Source organism: Pimephales promelas, chromosome 6 (genome assembly GCF_988280905.1).
Source record: "Pimephales promelas chromosome 6, fPimPro1.hap1.1, whole genome shotgun sequence".
Classification (NCBI taxonomy): Eukaryota; Metazoa; Chordata; class Actinopteri; order Cypriniformes; family Leuciscidae; genus Pimephales; species Pimephales promelas.
Genome location: NC_142774.1, coordinates 28,072,024 through 28,096,702, shown reverse-complemented (window position 1 = coordinate 28,096,702; position 24,679 = coordinate 28,072,024). Strand labels below are relative to the sequence as shown.

At 38.5% G+C, this 24,679-nt stretch overlaps 1 protein-coding gene across 4 annotated transcripts in view; it reads right to left on the bottom strand.

The window, feature by feature from the left end:
• Positions 1 to 1,614: 1,614 nt before the first annotated feature.
• adgrl3.1 (adhesion G protein-coupled receptor L3.1) overlaps positions 1,615 to 24,679 on the bottom strand; it is a 136,149-nt gene continuing 113,084 nt past the window's right edge. The window contains exons 15-24 of one of the 4 annotated variants that reach the window (XM_039693463.2): positions 22,236 to 22,445; positions 21,608 to 21,828; positions 17,523 to 17,589; positions 16,046 to 16,137; positions 11,102 to 11,270; positions 8,340 to 8,468; positions 7,769 to 7,865; positions 6,201 to 6,326; positions 4,678 to 4,695; positions 1,615 to 4,346 (exon numbers count right to left, since the gene is read on the bottom strand). In XM_039693463.2, the coding sequence (XP_039549397.2) occupies positions 3,436 to 4,346; positions 4,678 to 4,695; positions 6,201 to 6,326; positions 7,769 to 7,865; positions 8,340 to 8,468; positions 11,102 to 11,270; positions 16,046 to 16,137; positions 17,523 to 17,589; positions 21,608 to 21,828; positions 22,236 to 22,445 (2,040 nt within the window). In that variant the 3' untranslated portion in view covers positions 1,615 to 3,435. The remainder of the gene's footprint in view (positions 4,347 to 4,677; positions 4,696 to 6,200; positions 6,327 to 7,768; positions 7,866 to 8,339; positions 8,469 to 11,101; positions 11,271 to 16,045; positions 16,138 to 17,522; positions 17,590 to 21,607; positions 21,829 to 22,235; positions 22,446 to 24,679) is intronic. The other 3 variants (XM_089132334.1, XM_089132335.1, XM_089132336.1) reach the window with 3 other exon arrangements.

Below are 24,679 nucleotides of genomic sequence, written 5' to 3'. Positions count from 1 at the left end.
GGCTTGTGTGGTTAAAACACTTTTGATGTTAGAGTGGGCAGCATGGGTAAAAATGTCACAGGCTTCCCTAAGTGAACACAGAGCCCATGCTGTGATCCGGCCCACATCTTCTCCAGTCTCATTTAATTACCCTAAACCAAGGCGAGAGAGAAGGAGGAGAAGACTGCAGTCTCTGGCATCTGTTTAGATCAGTGGCTCTCAACCGGGGGCCAGGGCCCACTGGGGGGCCTCAGGAAACCATTCAAGGGGGCCACAGGATGACTACAACATTATTAAATTATATTTAAAAAAATGTTGAAAAAATTTAATAATGCAAATAAATATTTACATTTTTCACCCTTTCAGGGCTTGGGCCCTAATGACGACTTTATTTCAACTATTTACTTCCTTCTCTATGGGCCTCTAGTCAGTTAACGTAGTGTGATAGCATAGAGCTACGTCATACGTAGGCTCACTATTGGCCAACGCTGGTCATGTGTGTGATGCGTGTGACGTACAACAACAGAAGCTTATGCTGTTAAACTAGTAACCTGACTCGAGGCAGAGAGAGAAGTAAATGAATAGTTGAAATAAAGTTGTTAATTTTGTTGTTTTTTGCACACAAAAAGTGTTCTCGTCATTTGATAAACTTAAGATTGAGCCAATGTAGTCACTTGGACTATTTTAACGAAGTCTTTAATAACTTTTCAAGGCCAGCAAGTTTCTATCCCTCAAGAAGCCTATGGACTAGTATGCAGGAGTGATCCACCTCTCAGATTTTATCAAAATATCTTAATTTGTGTTCCGAAGATGAACGAAGGTCTTACGGGGTTGGAACAACATGAGGGTGAGTAAATAGTGACAGAATTTTCATTTTTGTGTGAACTAACCCTTTAAGTCAAAAGGGTTGAGAACTTCTTATCTAGATCATCCCCCTCTTCTCAATTTTGGGTGGTATACAGACTGTAGGTGGTTAAAAGTGATGAACAGTTTCTTTTTGTAAAAAACAACTTTTCAATCTCATCGGCTGCCTACAGAACGAACACACACACACAATCACGCGTCAAAGACAGGACAGGGCTCTAGAGTATGGAGATATATATTCTGCTTGGGGTGGGATGCTGCATCTTTCCTTCATTTCAAAATGCTCAAGTGCCTGTCAAAATGGCTTATAAATATTCATGAAGGTGGTAACATTTGGCAGAGCGAACTCTCACTGACACTTTCAAACGCGCAGACTGTCTGACATTTGGGTGTGTTTGCAGACGGACGTGTGTCTGTTTGCATGGAAAGACATGAAAATCAATAGGTCGTAATTACACTGTTTGTGCTGGCGCTCTTCTCAGATGTGCATAATTAATTGGTACCGCGATCGTTTGATTGGTTCCGGTACCGAAACTGGGTCAGTGAAGAACGACTGACTGTTGAAGTCTTCCCAGACAGAGATTAAGTCTAGACCAAAAGGATTTTCAACAGAGAATCACAATCCACAGTACAATTTACTCCATGACAATCCTTCCCTGAAAAACTGCCCAGAGGAGTCATGACCATTCCTCATCCTGTTGAAAGTGTCAGTCTATAATTGAAAAAGTGAATTAAAAATAAAGCAGAAACTCACACCTCTCCCCTGTGAAATATTGTAAATATTAATTCAGTCATTTTATTTGTTGGCAAACAACTTTCACTGTTACAACAAATATTAGTAATGAGTTCATTCAGTTTAGAATGCATATGAAAAGAATAAATAATATTTTCATTGATATTGTAATAATAATAATAATAATAATATTGATGATAATAACAATAAAAAATGTCTCAGTGCCGATCCGATTCTTTTCCTGACGCTCTCTAAGATCCTACATTTCTGATCTGTTGGGAAATAAAAAATAAAAAAACGAGGCTGAATCACAGGAATAAATATGCAGTCAATTTTCTGAGGGTGGGTTAACAAGGGATAGATGTGCAAGCTACAGGGAGTCTCAGTTTGAGAACAAGTAAACAGTAGTTTCAGAAACCGACCTTTACAAGGTTGTTTCCATCTTCCGAACCACTCCATTAAAATCCTATTCCTTTACATTGTATATGCTCCACACATGATTTTTAATCATGATTTCCACACTTTCATTTGTGATTTGGCCTTGCCCTTGACTCTGACCTTTTCCAATTCACATTCCGCAAGCCTTTCTTACGGTTCTTAATTAAACTGTTAAAAACAGACTTGATATGTAAAATCATCACAATAATAGACCATCTTTTAGCCTGAGATCAATTTTAGCTGTGTCAACACATATCACTGGAATATCAATAAGTTGGAATTCCTCAATTCTTCAATGGGCGATTTCTGCTCTTACACATAAAAGATGAGGTGTTCAAGGGTAAACGCTCTAGAGCTCATGACATCCCAGCACCATTGGGATCCCATCTGCGGTAACTGTCATTCACACAACAGTCAGTTCCCCAGAGTCTCTTGGATATCATCGACACAGTGAGATTTAGAATGACGAAGTGTTGCATTTGGAGAAAAAAAAGGAGGAAGCCATGATCATGCTTCCAAACGAGAGTGTGTATGCGTGTATATGTAGGTATGTGTGCATGTGTGAGTTTCTGTGTGGTACTAAGGGATAGTATTTTGGAGGACCAGCACAGCATTGTGGGATTGCTCTAGTCTACAAAAACACATACAAGGGGCAAAATATCTCAAAAAACATGAAACGCATACGATCATATGCAATATATCGGGAATCTGTACATTTTACATGGAAAACTGTTCAATTTCTTTGTAATTAGTGAAGATTACCTTTCCCATAACTGAGATTATTACTGAAAAACAAACGTAAGAAAACAAGATCGTCCTCAGTCTTTAAGATTAGATGCGCCTTTTGTAAATTTCACCTTCAAGAAACGAGATCGGTGCTAAACGAGAAGGAATGTGTGCAGCAGAGAATCATAGAGAAGTCTAGAGACTTGTGGGTGAAATGCAGTTCAGTACGACAGAAGAGTTCAGAGTCTGGGTCGGTGGTCTCATTATCATACACGGTCATCTAAAATGGCAGCTAGTTTTCCACAGTCTGTTTACACGCTCTCCACAATCCAATGGATGAAGGTTTTCGTCAAGGAGAGCTATGCAAATGATCAAGGGAGCAAAAGTTTGTCCACGTCTCTGAACTGACTATCCGCAAGAGGTTTTACTCGGCAGATTGGAAAGCAAAAAAAGTCCACGAGACCTACACGCGGTAGTCCTTGTACTAGCATAGGAATGGATTACTAGTTCTGGTTATTGGTTCTAACTGGAGCAGGATTTTGGTGACGGGATACTTGTATGTACTGAAATCGGGGGGCTATCTGGGATCAGTCTCTCTAGGGGCTTCCTATCAGTGCAGTAGGTAGTGTATCCCATGCCTTGTGCATTGTGTCACACACACACACGCTAACTGAGAATGTGTGTGTGCGTCATGTCTATAGGCTGGTGACCAGCTGTGAGGGGTCTGGTGGCTGTTCTTCAGGTGACGAGTCTTCTTTCTCAGGTGGGCCGATGAACCCGTCACTGCCACCGCGTCCCATCTGATAGTAGCTCTCCAGTTCCTGTATGTGGTTCCTGGAGCCCAGGTTCGGCATGCTTTTGTAGTACACGTCGTCCGCCTCCATGACGACCCCTTTGCCGTTGGCCAGGTGCAGCTCGCTGCCCTCTTCCTCCTCGCCGTCGTCATCCTCATCGTCTTCGTCGTCATGGAGACCGTTGATGAGATCATCAGTGCCGTGAGGAAGGTCAGTGAGTGTGGGCATGCTGGTATAGATCGAGTCTCTGAGGGGCGAGTGCGTGTGTGTGCGGGGAGTGTGTGTGTGCGAAGAGTGCGTGTCGTTGGGGAGCAGTGGGAAGAAGCTCTCGCTGTTCTCCTGTGGCAGGCGCCGGTGGGCTGAGAACGTGTGCATGGGGGCGTGGTTTTCCGGAGGGGGCGGTCTCGGTGGGAGGAGCGGCGCTTGTGACTCCTCCCTGATGAGCTCCAGGCTTAACCCGCCCCCGTCGTCATGCCGATGAAACGCCCCGGGGTTGTCGAGCACCATGACGTCATCCTTTGCGATGGATGAGGACCCCGCGACCCCACCGTTGGCTAGGTGGTTGTTGAGTTTATTGGTCAAGGTCCCCTGGTGGGATTTCCCTTGTCGCTCCTGGGTGTTCAGGTACGATGGGGCATAGTTTGCCGTCAGCTCTTTCAAGATCTTTTTCTCAAGCGTGGTCGGCGGCTCACTGCCACGAGAACTGTAGGTAAGGTAATCGCCTGCTGCCACACCGTAGCTGTTGCCGTGGTTACCGTTAAGCGGCAGCGTATCCATGACACTGGAGTCTCGTGCGTTGTTCAGAATGCCCTCTGAAATGGGAGAAATGGCAAAAAAATTACACAGAATCACACACGTAACCTCGTTTAGAATTTTGGTACACAGGCACAAATATTCTTTTATATACAGTGTTTATGATTGTTGGTGATATGAATCGGTTCATTTACAGTATGCTTTATGACAGATGGTATCAAATAGGATATTATATTTTATTAAAAAGAACAAAACATGAATACAGGTAGAATATGGATTTAGTGGGGGAAGGAATGGGAGGGATGAGGAAAGGGAGAAGATTAAAGAAGAGAGAAGCAAAGGAGAATATATTATAAACGTGGAGCTGTTGTGAAAGTAAATGAATCATACTTGAATCTCTGTAGGAGGCTGCAGACCCGCATGAAAGGAGAGAGAGACAGAGACAGAGAGAGACACAGAGAGAGAGAGAGAGAGAGAGAGAGAGAGAGAGAGAGAGAATGATTACACACATAAATGCTTATGGAACATGTCCACAGAGAGAGAGAGAGAGAAAGAAGCATTATATTCAGTTCAGACTGTGACAGGCATTAGTGACTGAATGCTAACCTGCTGAGATTAGGACAGATGCTAGGCTGAAATGTTCTTATACCACCAAATTATTAAAAAGAACAGATGGACATAGAAATAACATAAACAAGCTCATTAAACAGACACGGGAAGTATGTATGCAGGATATCACTGCTAACTCAGAAAACAGAATACTTTTTCAAATTTGAATTTGTTGATCCGAACCTTTATGGACAACTTGAGAGTGAGTAAATTAAGACAACAATTAAAAATTTTGGGTGAACTATCCCTTTAAGGAAGTTAAAATAAAAAGGATATAAAAGAAATCCACTGCTGTGTAGTTTAATTTATTTTTCAAAGTTAATTATAACCATGCACTGTAATACACACAACATACAGTATAGAGTAAAATTAAATAAAATAATAGTCAGTTTTTGTGTGTGTGTGTGTGTGTGTGTGTGTGTGTGTGCCTGCCTGTGTTTACAGAGCAATTTGAATAGACCAACACAATTGGCATTTTTAAATATTCATTCAGTTAGACTAATTAGGCCTATTTATTGCCTTATACTGTGTGTAGAATAATACAAAAAAAAAAACAAACAATTAAGTTCAGCAGAGATTAAAATTTTCTTACCACCACTACATAAATAGTAAATTCATCAAATCGATAGGATTATAGGTTATTAAAGCGCTTTCAAAAATAAAAAGTTAATTTATGAAGCATAATCAAATTTAATTTCTATTAAATATATATATACACACACAGTATATATTAATAGAAATTGTATTTTTAATTAAATAGCATTTTAAATACTAATTTTCTATTTCTGGAAATACACCATATGTCTGTATGCAAGATGATAATCAGTAAATCATAAATTATTATCGTAAATGGGAAATATTATTATTATTATTATTATCATAAAATAAAAAACTAATTCTACATAAATATACATTTATATGAAAATGTATAATTGTAAACATTTAATTAAATCAAATAATTTAATAATAATAAAAATATTATTAAAAAGGCCAATTTTAACTGAATTTTAGCTTGACAGTGTCTCTCCCACTTCACTTTCATTGTATGGAAATGAGAAGTGTGAATATTCTGCCTAACATCTGTGTGTGGTAAGGTGTGTGGGGGGGGGGGGATAATCATACAATTTGAGGAAATGATGGAAATGATACAGAATTTTCATCCTTGGGGTAACCTAATATCTTTTATTGCAATAATGAATACTTTTTTTTCAAGGAGGAGCCCTGCCAATTTTCCATTGCAGTTGTCACCCTGAGAGACAATTAGTACTGTCTGAAGTTTGTAAATGTATACATGAGAGGCAAACCTTGCGTGTTGAACATGTTGGCAGTAGGGTTATTGTACACAGCAGACTCTCCCAGTAGTGTGTTATAAGGATTAGTGCCATGAGGACGTAACAAAGCATTGGAGATGAGATGGTTAGCCATGGTACCTACAACACCCACAAACAGAGTCAGAAAGAGAGAGAGAGAGGAAGAGAGACAGATATGGAGTTGAGAGAAGACAGAAGGAAGGAGCAACAAAGAGACAGAAAAAAGATGTACAATAAACAGTTAGAATGATGCAGACAAGTCAGTACACTTGTGTTTAAACAGTTTTAAACATCAGCAGTCGCAGCATGTTAGTTCGAGTGGACAGGAATGTAAAACCTCCCATGTGAGCTCCGCATAGATGATGTTTATGTTGGACAGCTGTTGATGTTTGACATTTTTGTCTTGCCAATGTGACTTGATTGGGAGCGTTTTTCCATGGCTTCAGCTCTGATGTCGCTGGAAGACTTTTAAAATCTCACATTCTTGTTTACACAGGACAGAGAAGACAAAGGAGCTCAGAGGAGCAAATCATATTAACGTTTGGACATAACAGAGGCAGGCAGGGTTTGAGAATGAGCAGAACATGAGCAGACACACAGATGTCTGATCCATTTGGACTCCAGGGCCATAACTTCTCCAGATTCTTCTCCAGTTTCTCTTTTTTTGTATCTTTCTCTCATTAAACAAACATACACTCAGACAAGGCATTATCTATTGGCACTTTTGTCTTTGTGAACTCTTTTAAAATCATTTTCACACTCTCACTAGTTTATTTTATTTGTCTACTAACAAAGTCCAACAGTGGACACACATGCATCACAGGAAAATTCTGTAACTTTTCTGAACGTCATGAACATTTCCACCACAGTGTCATTTTCAATTGTGTTTCGTGTTTAATGGCATTCTGTGGTGGAAATAACAATGAGGTAAATTACATCTGCAACATTTTTGGATATAGCCATATTCACCAAAATTGTTTTCTTCACATATCACATTACATGTCAAGCATACTCTTCACTGACAATTTTGCTTCTTGAATCTTGAATCTATTGAATTTGTTTGTGTCAAAAATATTGGTTGTGATAGAAATGACAACAACTGAGGGACAATTGTTGTGTAAAAATGTATATAAATCCTTTCCACACAATAAATATTGAAATCTTTATATCATTCTTTGCTTGGATTGTCTTACTTTTTGAAATTTCTTAGTTAATTCATATATTTATAATGGATTTTTATTCAAATGAATGAACATTTTGTTAATAAATAAATAATCTAGCTCAATGACAAAGGTAAAACAATCAAATCTATACATTAAAGGCAGTCATGTACAGAATCTCTATTTTCAGGGTATTATTGTTCTTCGCCATGGAAAAGTTCATTGTAGGATTCAAATTATAATTGAACTGGTTTCTGTTCCACGTTTCTCATATCAGATCCAGACAACCTGTGTTTGTGCTTGTAAACAGTTTCTGTCAATATGTATGTGTATGAATACTGTGTACATGTGTACACAATGGGTGCACGTTTGTGTGTGTGTGTGTGTGTGTGTTGGCTTTACCTCTGTTGAGAGTAGCTGAGCTGTTCATATCAGCCGTGATGAAAGATGACTCTGACTGCTTCCTGACAGTGTCATTCCACATCCTACGAATACGACTCTGACAACAGAGGAAGAAAGGGGGTCGATTTTTAGTTTCTGAACAAAGAAATTGTGCAATGTATCAGTAATAGTGTAATGCAGCTCACTTATTTTACATACTCTTATATCATATATATTACAGACACCCCATTACTGAGGTTGGTTTTGTTTCCTTTTTTTGTCTACAGTTTTAGGCACTGTTGATTGTAATACGGTACTAAAAACCTTTCTGATTATATTCCTGAATAGTAAGGTGAGCAGAATGCTGAGTGCACCATTTAAAATAAGGCTGAACGTGAAATTGGGTCATGTGGGACTGTATTCACCCATGAATGAGAAAACACCAGAGCTAAAGTGCTTTCTGTGCAAAAAAAATAACAAGCCGATGACTGCATTGACCACTGACAGCTTCAACATTCCCTGGCCTAGAAAAATCACTTGAGATGGGTTTGGAGGATCCCCTCCAGGTGTGTGTACGGTGTTTGCATGATACCTGTGAGTTGGTGGAATAGCGTCCAGGTGTGCGGGCCGTACTGGTCTTTGTTGAAGTGGAGATGGTTGACTCCACACTCTTCCCACTGCAACAGTGTGTGCGGAGACATCGGCCATACTCCTTACGTACCTGCAAAGAAACATGCACACAATTTTGGTTAACCAAGGTTTAGGGAAAGTGCAATGCTCCAGTTAACAATTGCATTTAATTGAATTAAATCTCCATTGAATTATGTACAAATATATACAGTAAATATATATAAGAATTTGTGCTATCAAATCAATTAATTGTGATTAACACACATCTAACACGCACACATACAGTATATGTAAATATATACAAACTGTTAGCTGTGATTATATGTGATGTGTAATAGTCATACATACATAGATATATACAGTACTGGTCAAAAGTTTGGAAACATTACTATTTTTTAATGTTTTTGAAAGCAGTCTCTAATGCTCATCAAGCCTGCATTTATTTGATCACAGATACAGAAAATACCCCAAAAAAATTATTACAATTTTAAAAATGGTTTTCTATTTTAATATACTTTAAAATATAAATTATTTTTGTGATGCAAAGCTGAATTTTCATCAGCCATTATTTCCTTCAGAAATTATTGAAATTAATTATTTATGAATTTTTTTTTGGTTAGTTGAGGTCGAAAAATGTCATGTGGTATGACTCCATAAAACCCAATGATATTTATGGATATATTTATTAATAATTTGTGATATAACTAACACAAACATGTTTTAAGGAAATCTGTTGTTATTTTCTAATTGACAGTAACTTTAAGCCTTCATTTGGGTCATTCTCTCAGCGAATATCAACGTATGTGATTAATTGCGATTTGATTACTTAGTCAGCATTTCTTGTAATTAGATTGCATTTTTTAATCGATTGGCCATTTCTTGTGTCCTTGTGTTAAAGAGTTCACACAGTTTATCTCAGTTCCAGCCGGTTACAGTCGTGTGCATGGCAGGAACTTTCATATCGTTTTCATGACCTCAATAGTTAGCATTCTGGACGACCTTCCTAATGCTGTAATCTTAATCAGGAAAAACACACATGTACATTCAACATCACGACCTTTACCTCAATTCTCAAACAACAAGGAACAAAACTTGTATTGCTCCATCTAAAAATCTAGACATACTGTAATAACAATAATGACCAATATCAATACAACATTCCCCATTGTATCAGCAATAATACAGCTATAATTGCTTTTTAATGTTGTTAAGATGGACGCTGTGTTATTGTTTGCGCAGCTGTTGAAAGAAAACTCTCTAAGATCGGCCAAATAAAATCCAACGGTTTTATTCCTCTGTCTCTATGGATGACTGCACACCCAACTCCTCAAAGACCTCAACCAAACAGGACTTACGGCTTTAGATTTACATCACTGCTGTCTCCACAAAACCCAAATAAGCCTAGATCAGTCCCTCGTCTTGTAAAAATAGCTTTGTGTGGGTCTTTGAGAGAATATATACTACGTTAAGAAGATCCATTAGGTATTTAGTCCAATTTATTAGTTAAAAATGTTATGGAATCGTTCACTTTTGGCTTCGAAGTTGCCTGTACGCACATCTAAATGCGAAAGAGACATGATAAATTGGCATTTCAGCTTCAAGGTTGGCCAGCGCAATACACAATCAATTTTAACTACACTCCAATCTTTCTGTCTGTCAATACATAAGGAAATTCATACATACACATATTATTTTTCTCTAATCGATATCTGTTTCCTTCTACAGCTAAAATTCACCAGTGTAATGTGTAATGTATATGAGCATTTTCATGCTATCCATCGGTCGGCCATCGGATAATTAAAAGGTTTAAAATCATCTCATGAGTTAAATACATCTGATGAGCTGAGGGTCTCTAATTGAGCATGCATGTGACAGAAGGGTTGATTAATGAGATCGTTACTAATGAGAGGCCAGTAAACCCTCAGAAAAATGCCCAGGAAAGAGGTCAATTGAGCCTCAGTGTGAGTGTGTGCACGTGATTGCAATACTGCAGATGTTTGCATAACATAAAGTATGTGGGTGATTCTTCAAGTTAGGGGAACTTTTCTGTTAGCTAGGATGATTTAATGAAAAAGAAAATGCTTTTAAAAAAAACTTCATTGTACTTTCAGAGGAGAGGTTAAATTATAATATCACTTATATTTATTCTATATTTATTAAGAAAATCAAGGGAATTCTACTTCCACATTTCTTAAAAGTAACCCCAACTAACCCCAACAACCAAACAATTGTATTTATTAAGAAAATCAAGGGAATTCTACTTCCACATTTCTTAAAAGTAACCCCAACTAACCCCAACAACCAAACAATTGTATTTATTAAGAAAATCAAGGGAAATCTACTTCCACATTTCCAAGAAAATCTTTTCTATAACTTTTGTTTGGGGTTGTTTCAAAGTTTGGGCTTGGTAAGATTATTATTATTTTTTTTATGTTTTTGAAAAATCACTGAAAGTTAAGACACAATCAATTAATGCTTTGTATGTTGAAACTTGTTCACTGCTTGATAACTTTCTTTTTTCTTTAAAAATAGAAAAAAAATCCCCTTGATCAAGGGGATTGATTTATCACATTAGATCAAAGCCATGATCTAATGTGATAAATTATTTAACGCATATGAAACAGCTTGAAAAAGGGTTATTTTTCAAACTCTCAAGTAGTCAAAAGTGCCTTAACTGAAGAATCACCCTTATGTGTACAGTATGTGCGTTTGTGTGTGTGTCACCTTCTTCTGCAGGATGCAGTGAAATATGAAGATGAACATTCCCTGCAGTGAGTTAAAGACTGTAAAGAGGTAGGCCATGATGACTGTACTCTCATTGATATACATCAGTCCAAACGCCCAGGTCAACCCCAGCAGACACAGCAGAGCTATGGCACCTATAACCCAGGACCTGAGAGAGAAAGAGAGAGAAAGAGAAAAAGTGCATAACTCTCACTCAAGCACAGTTGACACTTTGACACTCACTTCCATGTATGACCTTAGCCAGTTTATATAATCCAAGTTTATTAAAATGTTATGTTTTTAGTCTGTATATGTTTCCTCAGTTCAACAATAGTAGGATGAGAATATAAACTGTCCCAGAGAAAGGCATTATTCTACAGCAGTCAAATGTCAAGCTGGCTCCAGCCATAATGTATACTAGTCTGTACTTTGCACTGAGCCTCACACTCATTTAGTGATGTAATTTACTCTTTGGGGTCACACACGCACACACACACACAATCAGCTTGCAACCCATTTATACCGTGAACTGAATGTGACAGGCTAACGTTTGGCACTGAAACAAGATCATTAGAAAGTATGAGAGAGAGCGAGAGAGAGAGAGAGAGAGAGAGAGAGAGAGAGAGAGAGAGAGAGAGAGAGAGAGAGAGAGAGAGAGAGAGAGACAGACAGACAGACAGAGAGACGGGACATTTTTGAGACGATATACAGAGAGACAGTCAATGTGAATTATTGTTTCCATCAGAGACAATAATACTAAAACCATAATGGCGGATCAAGATGGCAAGACAGACAGACAGAAATGTTGATTTTGAACCAGCTCGGGACTGGTTCAGAAAGAGAACATGCACTCATGAGGAATTATAATTACATTGTTCATTTCAAATAGCCATGTTGCAGTATTGATGAATCACTTAAATAATTTTAAGAGTCAGAGAATCAATCAAACAGTGGAAGAACTACACAGCTAAACACTCCAATCAGAATGCATGATTCGGAGCACTCTGATTGGCTGGAGACCCTTACCAGTGACTATCCATAACAAGCCATGCCTCAACAGAATGCTGAAATGTAAAACAGAAAAAAAGGATGGAAAAGGAAACAAAGAAAATAGACAGATGAGAAAGAAAAAAGGCTGATGAATGATTCATAAACATCAGTTGGAAAACACAAACAAATAAAATGAACGTCTTATGATGATGATGAAATATAGTTGAATTTTTGGTCTGCCAGTAAGTTTAGGAGCACCTTGTACCTTGTGACAATTTCACAAGTGAGAACTGCGGTGGTGGGTGGAGTTCAGCTCTCAGAAGCCAATCACCTCATTGGAGCCAAGATAATCTATTCTATGCACGCCAACTTATGGACTTCGGATTGAATTTGTGCTGAGGCTACATTTTTGACTGGGCCAGATTTTCTAACTTTAAATTTAGAGAGAGATAGAATTGAATAAATCAGCCATGTATCCTGTGCTTGTAGAGCCATTTGTCGCTATGCTTTTTTCTGTTATTGATTTGGTGATTTTGGTTCGAATGAATGAGGCGGGCCTTCCGTTGTGGTGACGGAAATTTACAGTTGCTTGTTGTCTATGGTCCGGAGACTGCAATGATGGAGGAGAAACTTGTGGTGGCTGTTGCAGGTTATCCGGAGCAGTATGACTTCACAAGCCCTCTGCTAGTCCATTTTTTTGGCCAAGTTGACGCTAATATGACAGATGACTTAACAGCAAACCAAAGATTTCAGATTGCTCGCGCTATAATTCGTGGGACGGTGGTTGTCTAGCAATATAAAAAAACGCAGCACATTTTCTAAATTAAAAAAGTCAACCAAAAAAGGCAGTGTGGTGTACCTCACGTTTTCAAACTTGAAAAACACCTCCTGTCTGATCGGGGCCTAATAGTGCTACAGTTAGGGTTAGATGATAACACAAACTAGGACTTTTTAACAATGTTGGTAAGAAAGATATGATGTATGTAGAATAGTATGTATGCTCAGTACACGGCTGCCATAAATAAATACCTAAAACTTAAATTATTTAGTTTTTTTCCTATTTGAAACATGCGAGAGGAGTGCAGACCCCCTTGATGGTTGATGTACACAACAGTCGCAATGTTGTCCGTACGGACCAGCACATGCTTGCTGAGCAGCGGCGATTTGAGGCGTGTCAGAGCAAGGTGTACTGCACAGTAAGTCGAGCCAGTTGATGTGCCAATGCGGTTGGGGGCCCGTCCAGATCCACGCTACTGCATGCCCATTGCATGTGGCCCCTCAGCCAGTGTTGGAGGTATCTGTGGAGACCACAGCAAACCTGGACACTTGTTCTAGGGGCACTCTGGCCGGGAGAAACGATGGGTCTGACCACGGGCTGAAGGTTTGGCAGCAGGCCGGGGTGATTGTCACACGGAGCTGTGCTGCTCTGCCACACCAATCTCGGGACTCGGCCGTGAAGCCAGTGCTGAAGCGGCTTATAAGAAGCAAACCCAGAGGCGTTACTGCGGCTTTGGATGCCATATGCCCCAGGAGCCTCTGAAAAAGTATCAATGGGAGAGTTCAGCACTGACTGAACACGTTCCTCTGCCATGGTGGACCGAGTCCAGTTCCATAACAAGAAAAAAGATCCTCTGCACAGGGGCAAGTTTGCTCTTTTCCCAGTTTACCCAAAGACCCAACTGACTGATATGCTGGAGCAGCAAATTCCTGTGTACGCACAACTGCTCCCGAGACTGAGCTAGTATCAGCCAGTCGTCGATAGTGTTGAGGACACGAACACCACGGTCTCCCATGGGAGCAATGGCCGTCTCTGAGACCTTTGTAAAGATATGGGGCAACGGGACCAGCCCAAAGGGTGGGACTTTGTACAGTGCCACTTAAAGTTGAACAGACTAAAGGCCTGTTCACAGTGGGACGAATTTCGCGTTCGTTATTCGCTGACGTTTAACGCCTCGTGACTAAACTAAGGGCGCCACTGTGAGTAGCCATGTTTCCATCGACACGTTTTTATCCGAATTAAGTGATATCGAATGAAAAAAGCCTTGTGGAAACAGTAAAATTCGATGAAATTTCATGAAAATCGACTCAAATGAAATACGTTCGGTCTCATCGAATTTTCTCTTGATCGATATACGGCTAATTCGATAAAAGCTGATGGAAACGTTATTTGCCGAATAAATAATGAATTGCGATTAAGTTTTATGCCCTTTTATGGTTGCAACACGTCAGAAGACGAGTTCATTTCCGGCCAGTCTGTTTGCGCACACATGGCGGATGTCAACAAAGACAGATGTAAGTGGACAAAGCAAAAAGATGCTTCAACCAAAGGGTTTCCGTGAACCACGATCTCCCAGAACTGATGGAGCGCTGTCGTTCCCACACCACAGTCACCTCCGCTGTCGTCGGGCATACGTGCATCGGCATCATCATAGCAATGTTTATAGCGTCGTTGTTTTCTTAGGTTAGTTTTGCTTGTTTTTACGTGGCTTGGTTGAATTCTAATGTAGAATGTGGTCTGTTATTTCTAGTTAACAGACTGCGGCGCTGCTAGTATAACACACCGTTGCCATGGACGCAGTTCAGAGACGGAACAGACTATTTTCTTTAGCAGAAGCAATACTCGTTTTTAAATCAATAAACTCGTTTTTAAGTCAATATTTTGTGTCAAATTATTGATTTATTTATTTATTTGGTTGATGTATATGTAATAAGCAGGATAATATATAGCGAGGCGGTTGTTATAGCGTATACAACAACCGCCTCGCATACATTATCCCATTCATATGTCGCTCTCAGCTGGCACATAAGCATTATTAGCCTTCAACTTGTGAAATATTGATCATTTTTTGGTAGATGGCGCGATCCGTTTTGTCCAACAAAACTTTGTTCGCAAAAGTTTGCTTGAATGTTGTTCGATTCAGTGCGAAAATAAATGGAAACACCTTAAAATGTCTCAAATCAATTCGATATACCAATTTGAACGCAAAACAGCATGTGACGTCATTACGTACAGGTTTTTATTCGCTTTAAAGCCGTTGGATGGAAACACACTTTCACCAGCTTTATCCGCATGAGTTTTTTAACCGAATTTCAGATAATTCGATTGACAAGTGGATGGAAACATGGCTAGTGTTCACAGTCAATGACTCACTCATAAAGCAGTCACTTGCTGCCACCTACTGGCGTATCGATGTAACCTACAGAAACCCCCACCACTAATACACAAACTGACAGTTCAGATTGTCCCAGTCCTGTTGTACTATGTATCAGCAGTTGGAAGAGTGCTTGCCCAATCATGTAAGAGGACTGTAACTGTTGTATAACATGAAAATCTGTTCAGAACACAAGAATTACAGCAGAAAATCTGCATTTTGGGTCACAGATTTGAACAGTGACTCCTCTGCGTTCTGAACATCAAAAAGAATAATCAATTCCTGGAATATGCAAACTAACCTAGATTCAGTATGTACAGTCTGCCAATGGGCTGCAGTGTATAGATGAGCCATACTACACACTGTGCATTGCAGTTTCTGATCCCCCACATTACTGGCTGTGTTTCAATACGCCCTAATATGCCTTCCCCTTGTGTTCTTGCACTTTTAAAAATGATGTTGACTTAATTTGAATAAATAGCACAGGGAATGTGATTTATGTGAAGCTTTTTTAATTTAGTCATTACAGATTCTGTCTTATGAGAACTCAAACATCAAGGAGAAATGGCAGATGAAGACACTTTAAACTGCGTCTGACTTTAGATATGCAGTAAAACATTCTTCTCATTTAAACACCTCTCAGGACCAGTTTGAAATTAAAGAACAATTGTGTGTTTAGTGAAAATGAAGGCCGTTTCAGTGCTAGCAACAAAAGCAATAAAGTGTACACACACACATTTGTATTATTTTAAACACGCACACACACACACACACACACTGAAACACAGAATAAATGCCTTACTTGATGTTGTCCAGGCAACCAGAGTCAGGTTTGAGAATCGCAGTATGGTGAAACATCTTATATAGCGCAATGCCCAGGAAAATAACATTTAGCTGCAACACAAAATCATAAAATGCATGAAATTAGAAAAGAAGACTCTCACATCATTAACCAATGCATTTCCATGACTTTGCTATTCATTTGTAATTGGCGGATATGGATATTTGAAATCCTTACGGGGCATATTTTCATTTGTGTGTCAGGAATGAATAAACAGATTTAAATGAATAAAATAATGCAGAATCGCTCAATGGAGGATTCACCTTTATGCACGCTTTTCGTGCCTTTTCTAACCCAGGAAATCACAGTTTTATAATGGGAAATACTAATGCACCAAAATTAACTTTCTTGGCAAAACCTGAAGCTACTGGAACCCTAATTTTAAACAAAACTTTGTTAGAAATAAGAATTTTTAAAGAATCTGATAACTGTATAAAAAGCATTTATTCATGTGTCAGTTTTGTTGAAAGTGATGTTGCTTATACCAAACAGAGATCTTTCTTTTTTTTAACAAATTATTATGACATAACAATAACCCCAAAAGTTTTGTTTTTTTTCTCTCAATACAAGCACATCTTTACCATACAGTATAATAATATAACAGCATAATATTTGTATAACGCATGTACAAGACAAGTGCATGTGTGCAACCTGTTAGAGAAAAGAAAACCTCTGGATTAAGCATCCAAAATCCAACGGGAACATCTTGGAAAATGTGCCAAGTGCCAAGTACATATATACGCTATATTTTTCTATTCTATTTTTTTATTTATCATGCGTCAAAGCAGCTACTCATCTTGTCAACTGTAAATGTGAGAGTTTTATGGGAAAATATCAGTAGCTGATGTTTATATGACAGGTATGATTCTTCTCCATGTCAAACATTTGGTTATCTGATTTGTGTAGTAGTGTTTCAGCCAAAATTTCAGTGCATGCCTAATAGGAAGCCTTTTAGGAATGTTAGGTTTTCATGTTTATGGGGAATTTTTCCACAGACACGATGATTTTTAAACTGTACAAACAGAATATTCTATTCCCTCATCCTAAACCTATTCATCACAGAAAACGTTCTGCATTTTTACATTTTACATCACGATTTGTAAGCCGTTTTCCCTACGGAGACCAAAAAAATTCCCTTACAAGGACAAGGATTTCAGATATTGCCATCTTTGTGTGAAATATTTTGCCCCCATAATGTAGGGTTTACCTCAACACACGCACACACACACACACATCCCTCTTTCTCTATATATAGCAGTGGGGTTGTTTAGCTTGTCTTGTAGGGTGACTGTGACTTTCCCGTAATTGGGAAAATGCCCTCGACACACTATTATCTGAACCCTCCATGTGGGTGTGGGTGTGTGCAGTAGTGTGGAATTGGCTTTGCTCTATCATTCTCCAAACCCCCAGCGTGTGTGTTTGTGTGTGTTAAACTCACCATGATGATGAGAGTAGCAGGCCCAATGAAACTCCAGATAAAGTAAGTATCTAACCTGAGCCAACACCTACACAGAAAAAGAGAGCAAGAGAGAGATTTCCAAATGAAACTGGTCGCCAACCCCTTCCAAGTAAGAACAAAGCATGTGTACGTTTCAGGAAGGAATGTTAATATGTAATGTGTTCTGATGTTTGGTTGATCATCACATTCAGAAAGGAGTCATCACCCTGGAACATTTGGAACCTCGAGGGGTGATTGACAACCCAGAGCTGAATTATTAAACTCTTCATCTCTGCTATACTGAAATCACCTCTAAAGCCCAGCAGGAGTGGAACATATACACACACTGTTTCAGTGTGTGTAATGTATGTGTGTGTGTGTTCCAGGCCACCAAGTCAGACATGCTCCCTCTTTAAAGAACAGATACCATATGCAAGAGAATGCAGAAACCAAATAAGATTATAAATATTTTAGGAACTCCAATTGATGTGCGCTGGGATTAGGCCACGGATACATGCTCTTTGAGTCATATTTTAGCTCTTACCAGTCTGGCACTGATTTCACCAACCATCTGCCATGACAACACCTTAATTTATGCTTCCCTCCACCACTGGGAGATGGTCTTTATGGTTTGTGTGTAGTTTAGGAATAATATGAAAGTGTGGGAGACACATTAGGGTATGAAAAGCACTGATTATCTGCCAAAAACTGGGGGGACGAATGCTCTAAAAGTGGCATGGCCACATTTCCCCTGCATAAGGATCCCTACTCCCCTGTTTAGATCTCCACTGTTGGCTTAGGTTAAAAGGATCTGCAGTAAAATGGTGTTCTTCTCCTTTCTTCCTTCCCTTGCATTCAATTCTTGTTTTTAAATGAGTGTGACCTAATTCTGTGGTCTGGTGAGACTGTGTGCTTGAGTGACCACCACTTATTCATATGCCACATTCAGCATCTCATCTTTAAATGATGATTTTTACTGAAATATTAATCTGAGTGAACATCCCTCATGGCTGTGTCTGGCTACTAACAGCAGTAATGCCAGCTGAACTGTTTTCTTTATGAATATGAATTAGGGCAATTTCCCCAGTTTGCCCATTTCAGAACTCGTGAACACACAAGCGACTATAAGCACAACCTGATCTGATGTGCTTGGCACTTGAAAAACATTTTGCTGGAGTGGACAGCATTAGAGGGATTTCTGATATCCTACACTCACTGATCAGAAGTCATTTCGTGGCTTATTGCTTTCAAATAGAGGAGCATGTTTTGACTGTATTTGTAAACTTTATATTTGGTGTACTTACATTAATGTTCAAAAAGGTCAGATTAAGTCTTACTGTATGCATTTGATCAAAAATACAGTAAAAACAACAATTTTGTAAAAGAGATTTACAATTTAAAATAACTGGCTATGACTGGCTATGAGTTTCGATTGTCACAGGATCTGTCAGAAATCATTCTAATATGCTGATTTGAAACATTTCTTATTATTGTTTATGTTGAAAACATTAGTGCTGCCTAATATTTTTGTGGAAACCTTGATACTTTTTTACAGAATTCTTTGATGGATAAAAAGTTTATTTGAAACTAACTCTTTACTGTCACATTCTTGCTGAGTTAAAGCATTAACTTTTTGTTTAAAACTTTTGGACCCCATTGACTTTCATTGTTTGCATGAAAACAGCTGAACATCCTTGAAAATGGCATATAATAAAAAAAAAATCATTTTTCAGTGAAATACTGAATGAAATAATTATATATAGTTTGAGTCAGGATATTTGTGCTCATGAAGTCATTTGCCACAAAGCAGCCATGTTTTTATCCAAAGTGACTTTCAGGGAACTAATTGCAAAGCCATTCCCTCTTGAGCAGTCTGGTGTGATGTGTCTAGCTCAAGGGCACAGTGCTAATAGAGCAGGTCTGTTATCTCAGTAACTCTTTTCCTGTGTCACTAATTCCTGAGATTTGACCTGAAGCGCCATATAAGACGCTTTTGCAAAAGCGTAAATATCCAACGCACATGGCACCCTTTAACGTGAAATGAGACGCAGATATATTTGGGCAGAAGGCGCCCCCTAGTGGTCTAACCCTTACCCTACACCATACCTAAACTTAACCATTAACCGAAGCGTCTCATTAGACGTTAAAGGGTGCCATGTGCGTTGGATATTTACGCTTTTGCAAAAGCGTCCTATATGGCGCTTTGGGATGAGAACGCGTTGGAAATCCTCCTTAACCATTAGGGAACACGGCTAGTAAGAAAGCAACTGGGTATTTGCAAGCAAAACTGGAAGCCGACAGACGCCTTTTGGACATCACACTAGTAGTGACTGATAGACTAATACATTGGCCAGACAGATTCATTGGCTGATAGTTGTGTCCACTTAGCCAATTCAAGTGTTATCTCCCTCTTATGTTTGTTCCAAAATCTACAGAGAGCTGTCAATGAATAATATGTTATGTTTGTTTTTGAGTAAATATTGTGTGGAATAATTGTCTAAGATTTTATTTGAACTATGTAGGGGTACAGAAGCCCTGAACCGCAATCTAAAAAAAAAAAAAAAATCAGTAAAAAAAAAAAAAAAAAAAAAAATCAGTAAAAAAAAAAAAATCTGTAAAAAAAAAAAAAAAAATCTAGCATTTCGAGATTAAAGTCGAAATGTTTCGAGATTAAAGTCGGAATGTTTCGAGATTAAAGTCGGAATGTTTCGAGATTAAAGTCGGAATGTTTCGAGATTAAAGTCGAAACATTGTGCATTCATTACAGTGCGTGTCCACTGGCTCAGAGCGCGCGCGTGTGTGTGTGTGAAGTCGAACTGCCATGGATAAACACAAAATAGTAGCTTTTTACTTTTATCTGGGCTTTCAACAAAATCTACACACGTCACACGTGCTAGTGGCAGTGTTTCTGAGGTGTTTTCGTGCTCGTCTAGTCAACACTATCTGGGTCGAGAACACAACAGTAACAGTCTCCCTCTTCACCGTATACGCTCTGGATACATTTTAAGTGCATCATTCTGTATCCAATCATTTGGCCGGATCCTGTGATTTCCTAAGATTTAAGAACCACTTATGGTTGAGGAGAGATTCTCTGATATGATTGTAAAGCACTTTGAGTGTAGGCATATATGAAAGCGCTATATAAATGCCCTATTCATTCATTCATTCATTCATTCATTCATAAAGCTGGATTTCTCCATCCAGTCTGAAAAGTGTTTTCCGTGTTGGTTTTCCTATAGGCTAAAGTCTATTCCGGCGCATTATATTTTATAACGATAAAGTAAGATAAGTAATTCAGATAAAAGTAAAAAGCTACTATTTTGTGTTTATCCATGGCAGTTCGACTTCACACACACACACGCGCGCGCTCTGAGCCAGTGGACGCACACTGTTATGAATGCACAATGTTTCGACTTTAATCTCGAAACATTTCGACTTTAATCTCGAAACATTTCGACTTTAATCTCGAAACATTCCGACTTTAATCTCGAAACATTTCGACTTTAATCTCGATACATTTCGACTTTAATCTCGAAATGCTAGATTTTTTTTTTTTTTTTTACAGATTTTTTTTTTTTTTACTGACTTTTTTTTTTTTTTAGGTTGCGGTTCAGGGCTTCCGTAAGGGGAGACTCAGTAAGTCCAATTAAATAAATGTGTTTTATTTCAAAAATTGTCTTTTGCATTTCTCTTCAGTTAAAATATTTGTATGAATTTTGTTCTTAGAACTAAAATGTCAATATCATATTTTTGTAAGAGCTGTTGGATGAACAAGTGAACACAACAAAACCACCTTGGCATACATACAGGCAACTATAGGGTAAGTTGTCACATTTTTTTTTTTAGATATACTTATATAAATATATGTTACTGATATTGGTTCAATTTAACTGAAAAGGTTGTTTAATGGCACACACTTACACACATGGTGCATGTTGAAAAAAAATGTGCGTGTTCAGTCAACTGTATCTTATTTCCTGGCCAACAATGGTGCAAATGTTAAAAAAAAGTGACAACTAACCCCTTCATGAGCATTTTATATTGGCAATTGTCCACCATGCACCCTGTATGTGCCATATACATACACTCTTTCAGTTCCATAGCTGCGATAATCCACTGCGGCAGAAACAGCCACTATAACAGCAGGCACTCCGTATCCAGTGAGATAGAAGTACTTGGTGCGCGAATACTCGCTTTCGAACACTTCCACCAGCATGATGTACAGCTGTACGCCTTCCAGAAACATCCATGTAAACGCAGCCAAGAAGAAGAAATGCAGCAGGGCCGCAAACACCGCACAGACGATCTGTAACAAAGACACACACTGAGCAAAAACGGTTTTGAAAATTATCTACCTAGTATCTGTGTGATCCGTGACTCGCTGCTTTGAGTATTAACCGTCTGGTCTGTTATCACATCAGAAATTTCCCAATGGATTTTCAGTACTTTATCTTTGTCATTTTCCATTTGTCTTTGCTTATATTCTCCTCTCTCTCTCTCTCTATCTCTCTCTCTCTCTCTCTCAGGACACAATGAGTTTTTTTTTTTTTTTAATGAGAGGTCAAAGACTCCATTTCTGTAATTAACAAGAGTCAGGTGCCCAACTTGGCGACTTAAGGAATTGTGTGTGTGTTCTGCAATAATTCTAAGTCCATCAAGTGTGTATATGTGGGCCTTTTCATGAGAAGCATGTGTGTGTGTGTCGTATCGTACGGGCTGGTCTGCACGGTTGATCCCGGTGAGGAAGAGCGTTTCAGCGATAAAGAGGGAGATGCAGAGGTTCTTATGGATGGTGTTCCTGTCGCTTTGGAGACCACGGAAGAAACAGAAGGTGAAGATGCAGATGAGCAGGCAGACCAGTGACAGCAGGATCCCCACCCACGTTATGACGTCCAACAGCAGCTCATGCACTTGGTCTGCTTTCTGAGAAGTAGAGAAGAGTGGGAAGAGGGAATGATGTCAGTCAAGGTCCATAAAAGCATATACTACAGTACATGTTACCAGTGCTGGTAAATGGGTGACAATGAGCAAATTGTATTGAGTTATTGTTATTTTCACATTCTATAAAAACCTTCAAAATGATATATCATTTTTATATCATTTAGTTACTAAAGCCAGCCAACCAACCCCGTGACGTCACATGTTAGAATACTGCACAATGGCGGCGGCCTGGCGGCGAAAGTTATAAAGTTTTTTTCTTTTATAAGTTTACATTTGTCATGTTTCTTATATAATTGTTGATTATAGTGGAAATCCATCTTGTAAATCATGTAAACTTGATTGACTGTTTCATTTCCCCTTTAAAACTTACTGTACCGCACAATATAATACAATGTTACACATGTTTTCCCCAACAGTTAACCAAACGTTCAATTAAGACATTACAGATAATATGCGTGAAAACTCGGCAAGACAGATGTGCATACCGGGATTGCACATTGTCTTTCTTTGTGTGCAAGCTTTGAAACTGTCTGTCAGTTTGTAGAAGATCATGTTGTTAACATTAGCATTAAAAATTTGCTATAAGACAACATTCACAAAGTTGGAATGCTGCGTTTTAAAACGATACCAAACTTGTGCTGAGGGGAAGCGCCAGTTGTTGAGAAGCGAGCAGAGAAATACAGCAATTTTCATGGACAAGGGAAAGGTACTCCTCTCAGAATACACACAAATAAAGATCATTTTAGCGATATTATGAAATAATATTACAATTTAAAATAACTGTCAAATATTATATATGAAGAGTTCAGATGCAAAAGCCTCTAAATGCCATTTGAAATTTTCTTCTAAAATGATCATTTTTATCAAGCTTATATATTCAAGTTCAGTTATTTCACTCAAATGACAATAAATAGGTAATCCTCATTGCAATTTAACTGAAATAACTGAACTTAAATATACAAGCTTGATAAAAATGATCATTCTAGAAGAAAATTTCAAATGGCACTTAGAGGCTTTTGCATCTGAACTCTTCATATTTTAAAATGTATTAATTTGATGAAAAAAACAGCATTCATTTGAAGTAGATTTTTTGTAATAATATAAAATGCTTGACTGTCACTTTTGAACAATTGAATGTGTCCATTTTGAAAAAAAAAAAAATAAACAAATAAAAAACGTAATAAAAAAACTCACTGACAAACATTTGAACAGTAGTATATGTAAGCTTCACTACAAAATTTCTCAACAAGCCCATTCCTAGTATGGAAGTTCCTTGCTGGTATGCAGAACTTGATCGGTCAAAGCCCAGATGGAATATGCAGACCTTTTTGTTATTATTATTACTATATTTTCTGGACTGATTTTGGAGGAAGATCTGCAAAATGGTCTTAAACATGGTCAAATTTGTTGAAAAGAGCTGCTGATGCAGTATTCTTTTTATTTGCAGCTGAAAGCATTATAACATACATACAAATATTTAATAATTTAACATAATGTTTTACTTCTTAAATGGTAAGCATTCATTTTTTGCAAAGTCACAGATTGTGGGCCAGTGTCTGTCAAATGGTCCATTCATTTCAGCGGTAGTGAGAGAAATTTGCTACTGACAAGACTCAGTGTTCAGTGAATGTGTGCAGTCAGGCCTGAACACACAGAAGTACACACACACTAAATGGTTTTATTAATCATTCATACATATACGCAACATCCATTAATGTAGCCTCAAGGGTGTGGGTCCAAATAGGGTGTGGGTCCAAATAGGGTGTGTGTGTGTGTGTGTGTGTGTGTGTGTGTGTGTGAATGTTTAAGGTCAGTCCTCCCCTCTGCACACAACATTTACATTTATGTATATCCTGACCTTTTGCCTTTACTTTTCTGTGCATAAATCAATTCGGCATTTTTCTGTTGGCAAGCACACACATGCATACACCTCATGACATGTTCATGCATGTTCAATTCATTAGTCAACCACACTATATTTGGACTTTACACATCTGTTTTGTCCATGTATTAAAGTTTCTATGTTTGTGTGCAGTGAGAGAGAGAGATGAGTGTCCTCTCTGAGATAACACACATTACACAGTCTTTTAGCCCAAGGCAAGAGCCGAGTGGCTTCAGGAGACCTGTGAGGTCTCTCCTATTGGAGGATGACGTAACCTATTGCAGTGCTAGTGAGTGCAGTTCAAACTTGGTTGTAAATCTCAGGTTAGCTGTAA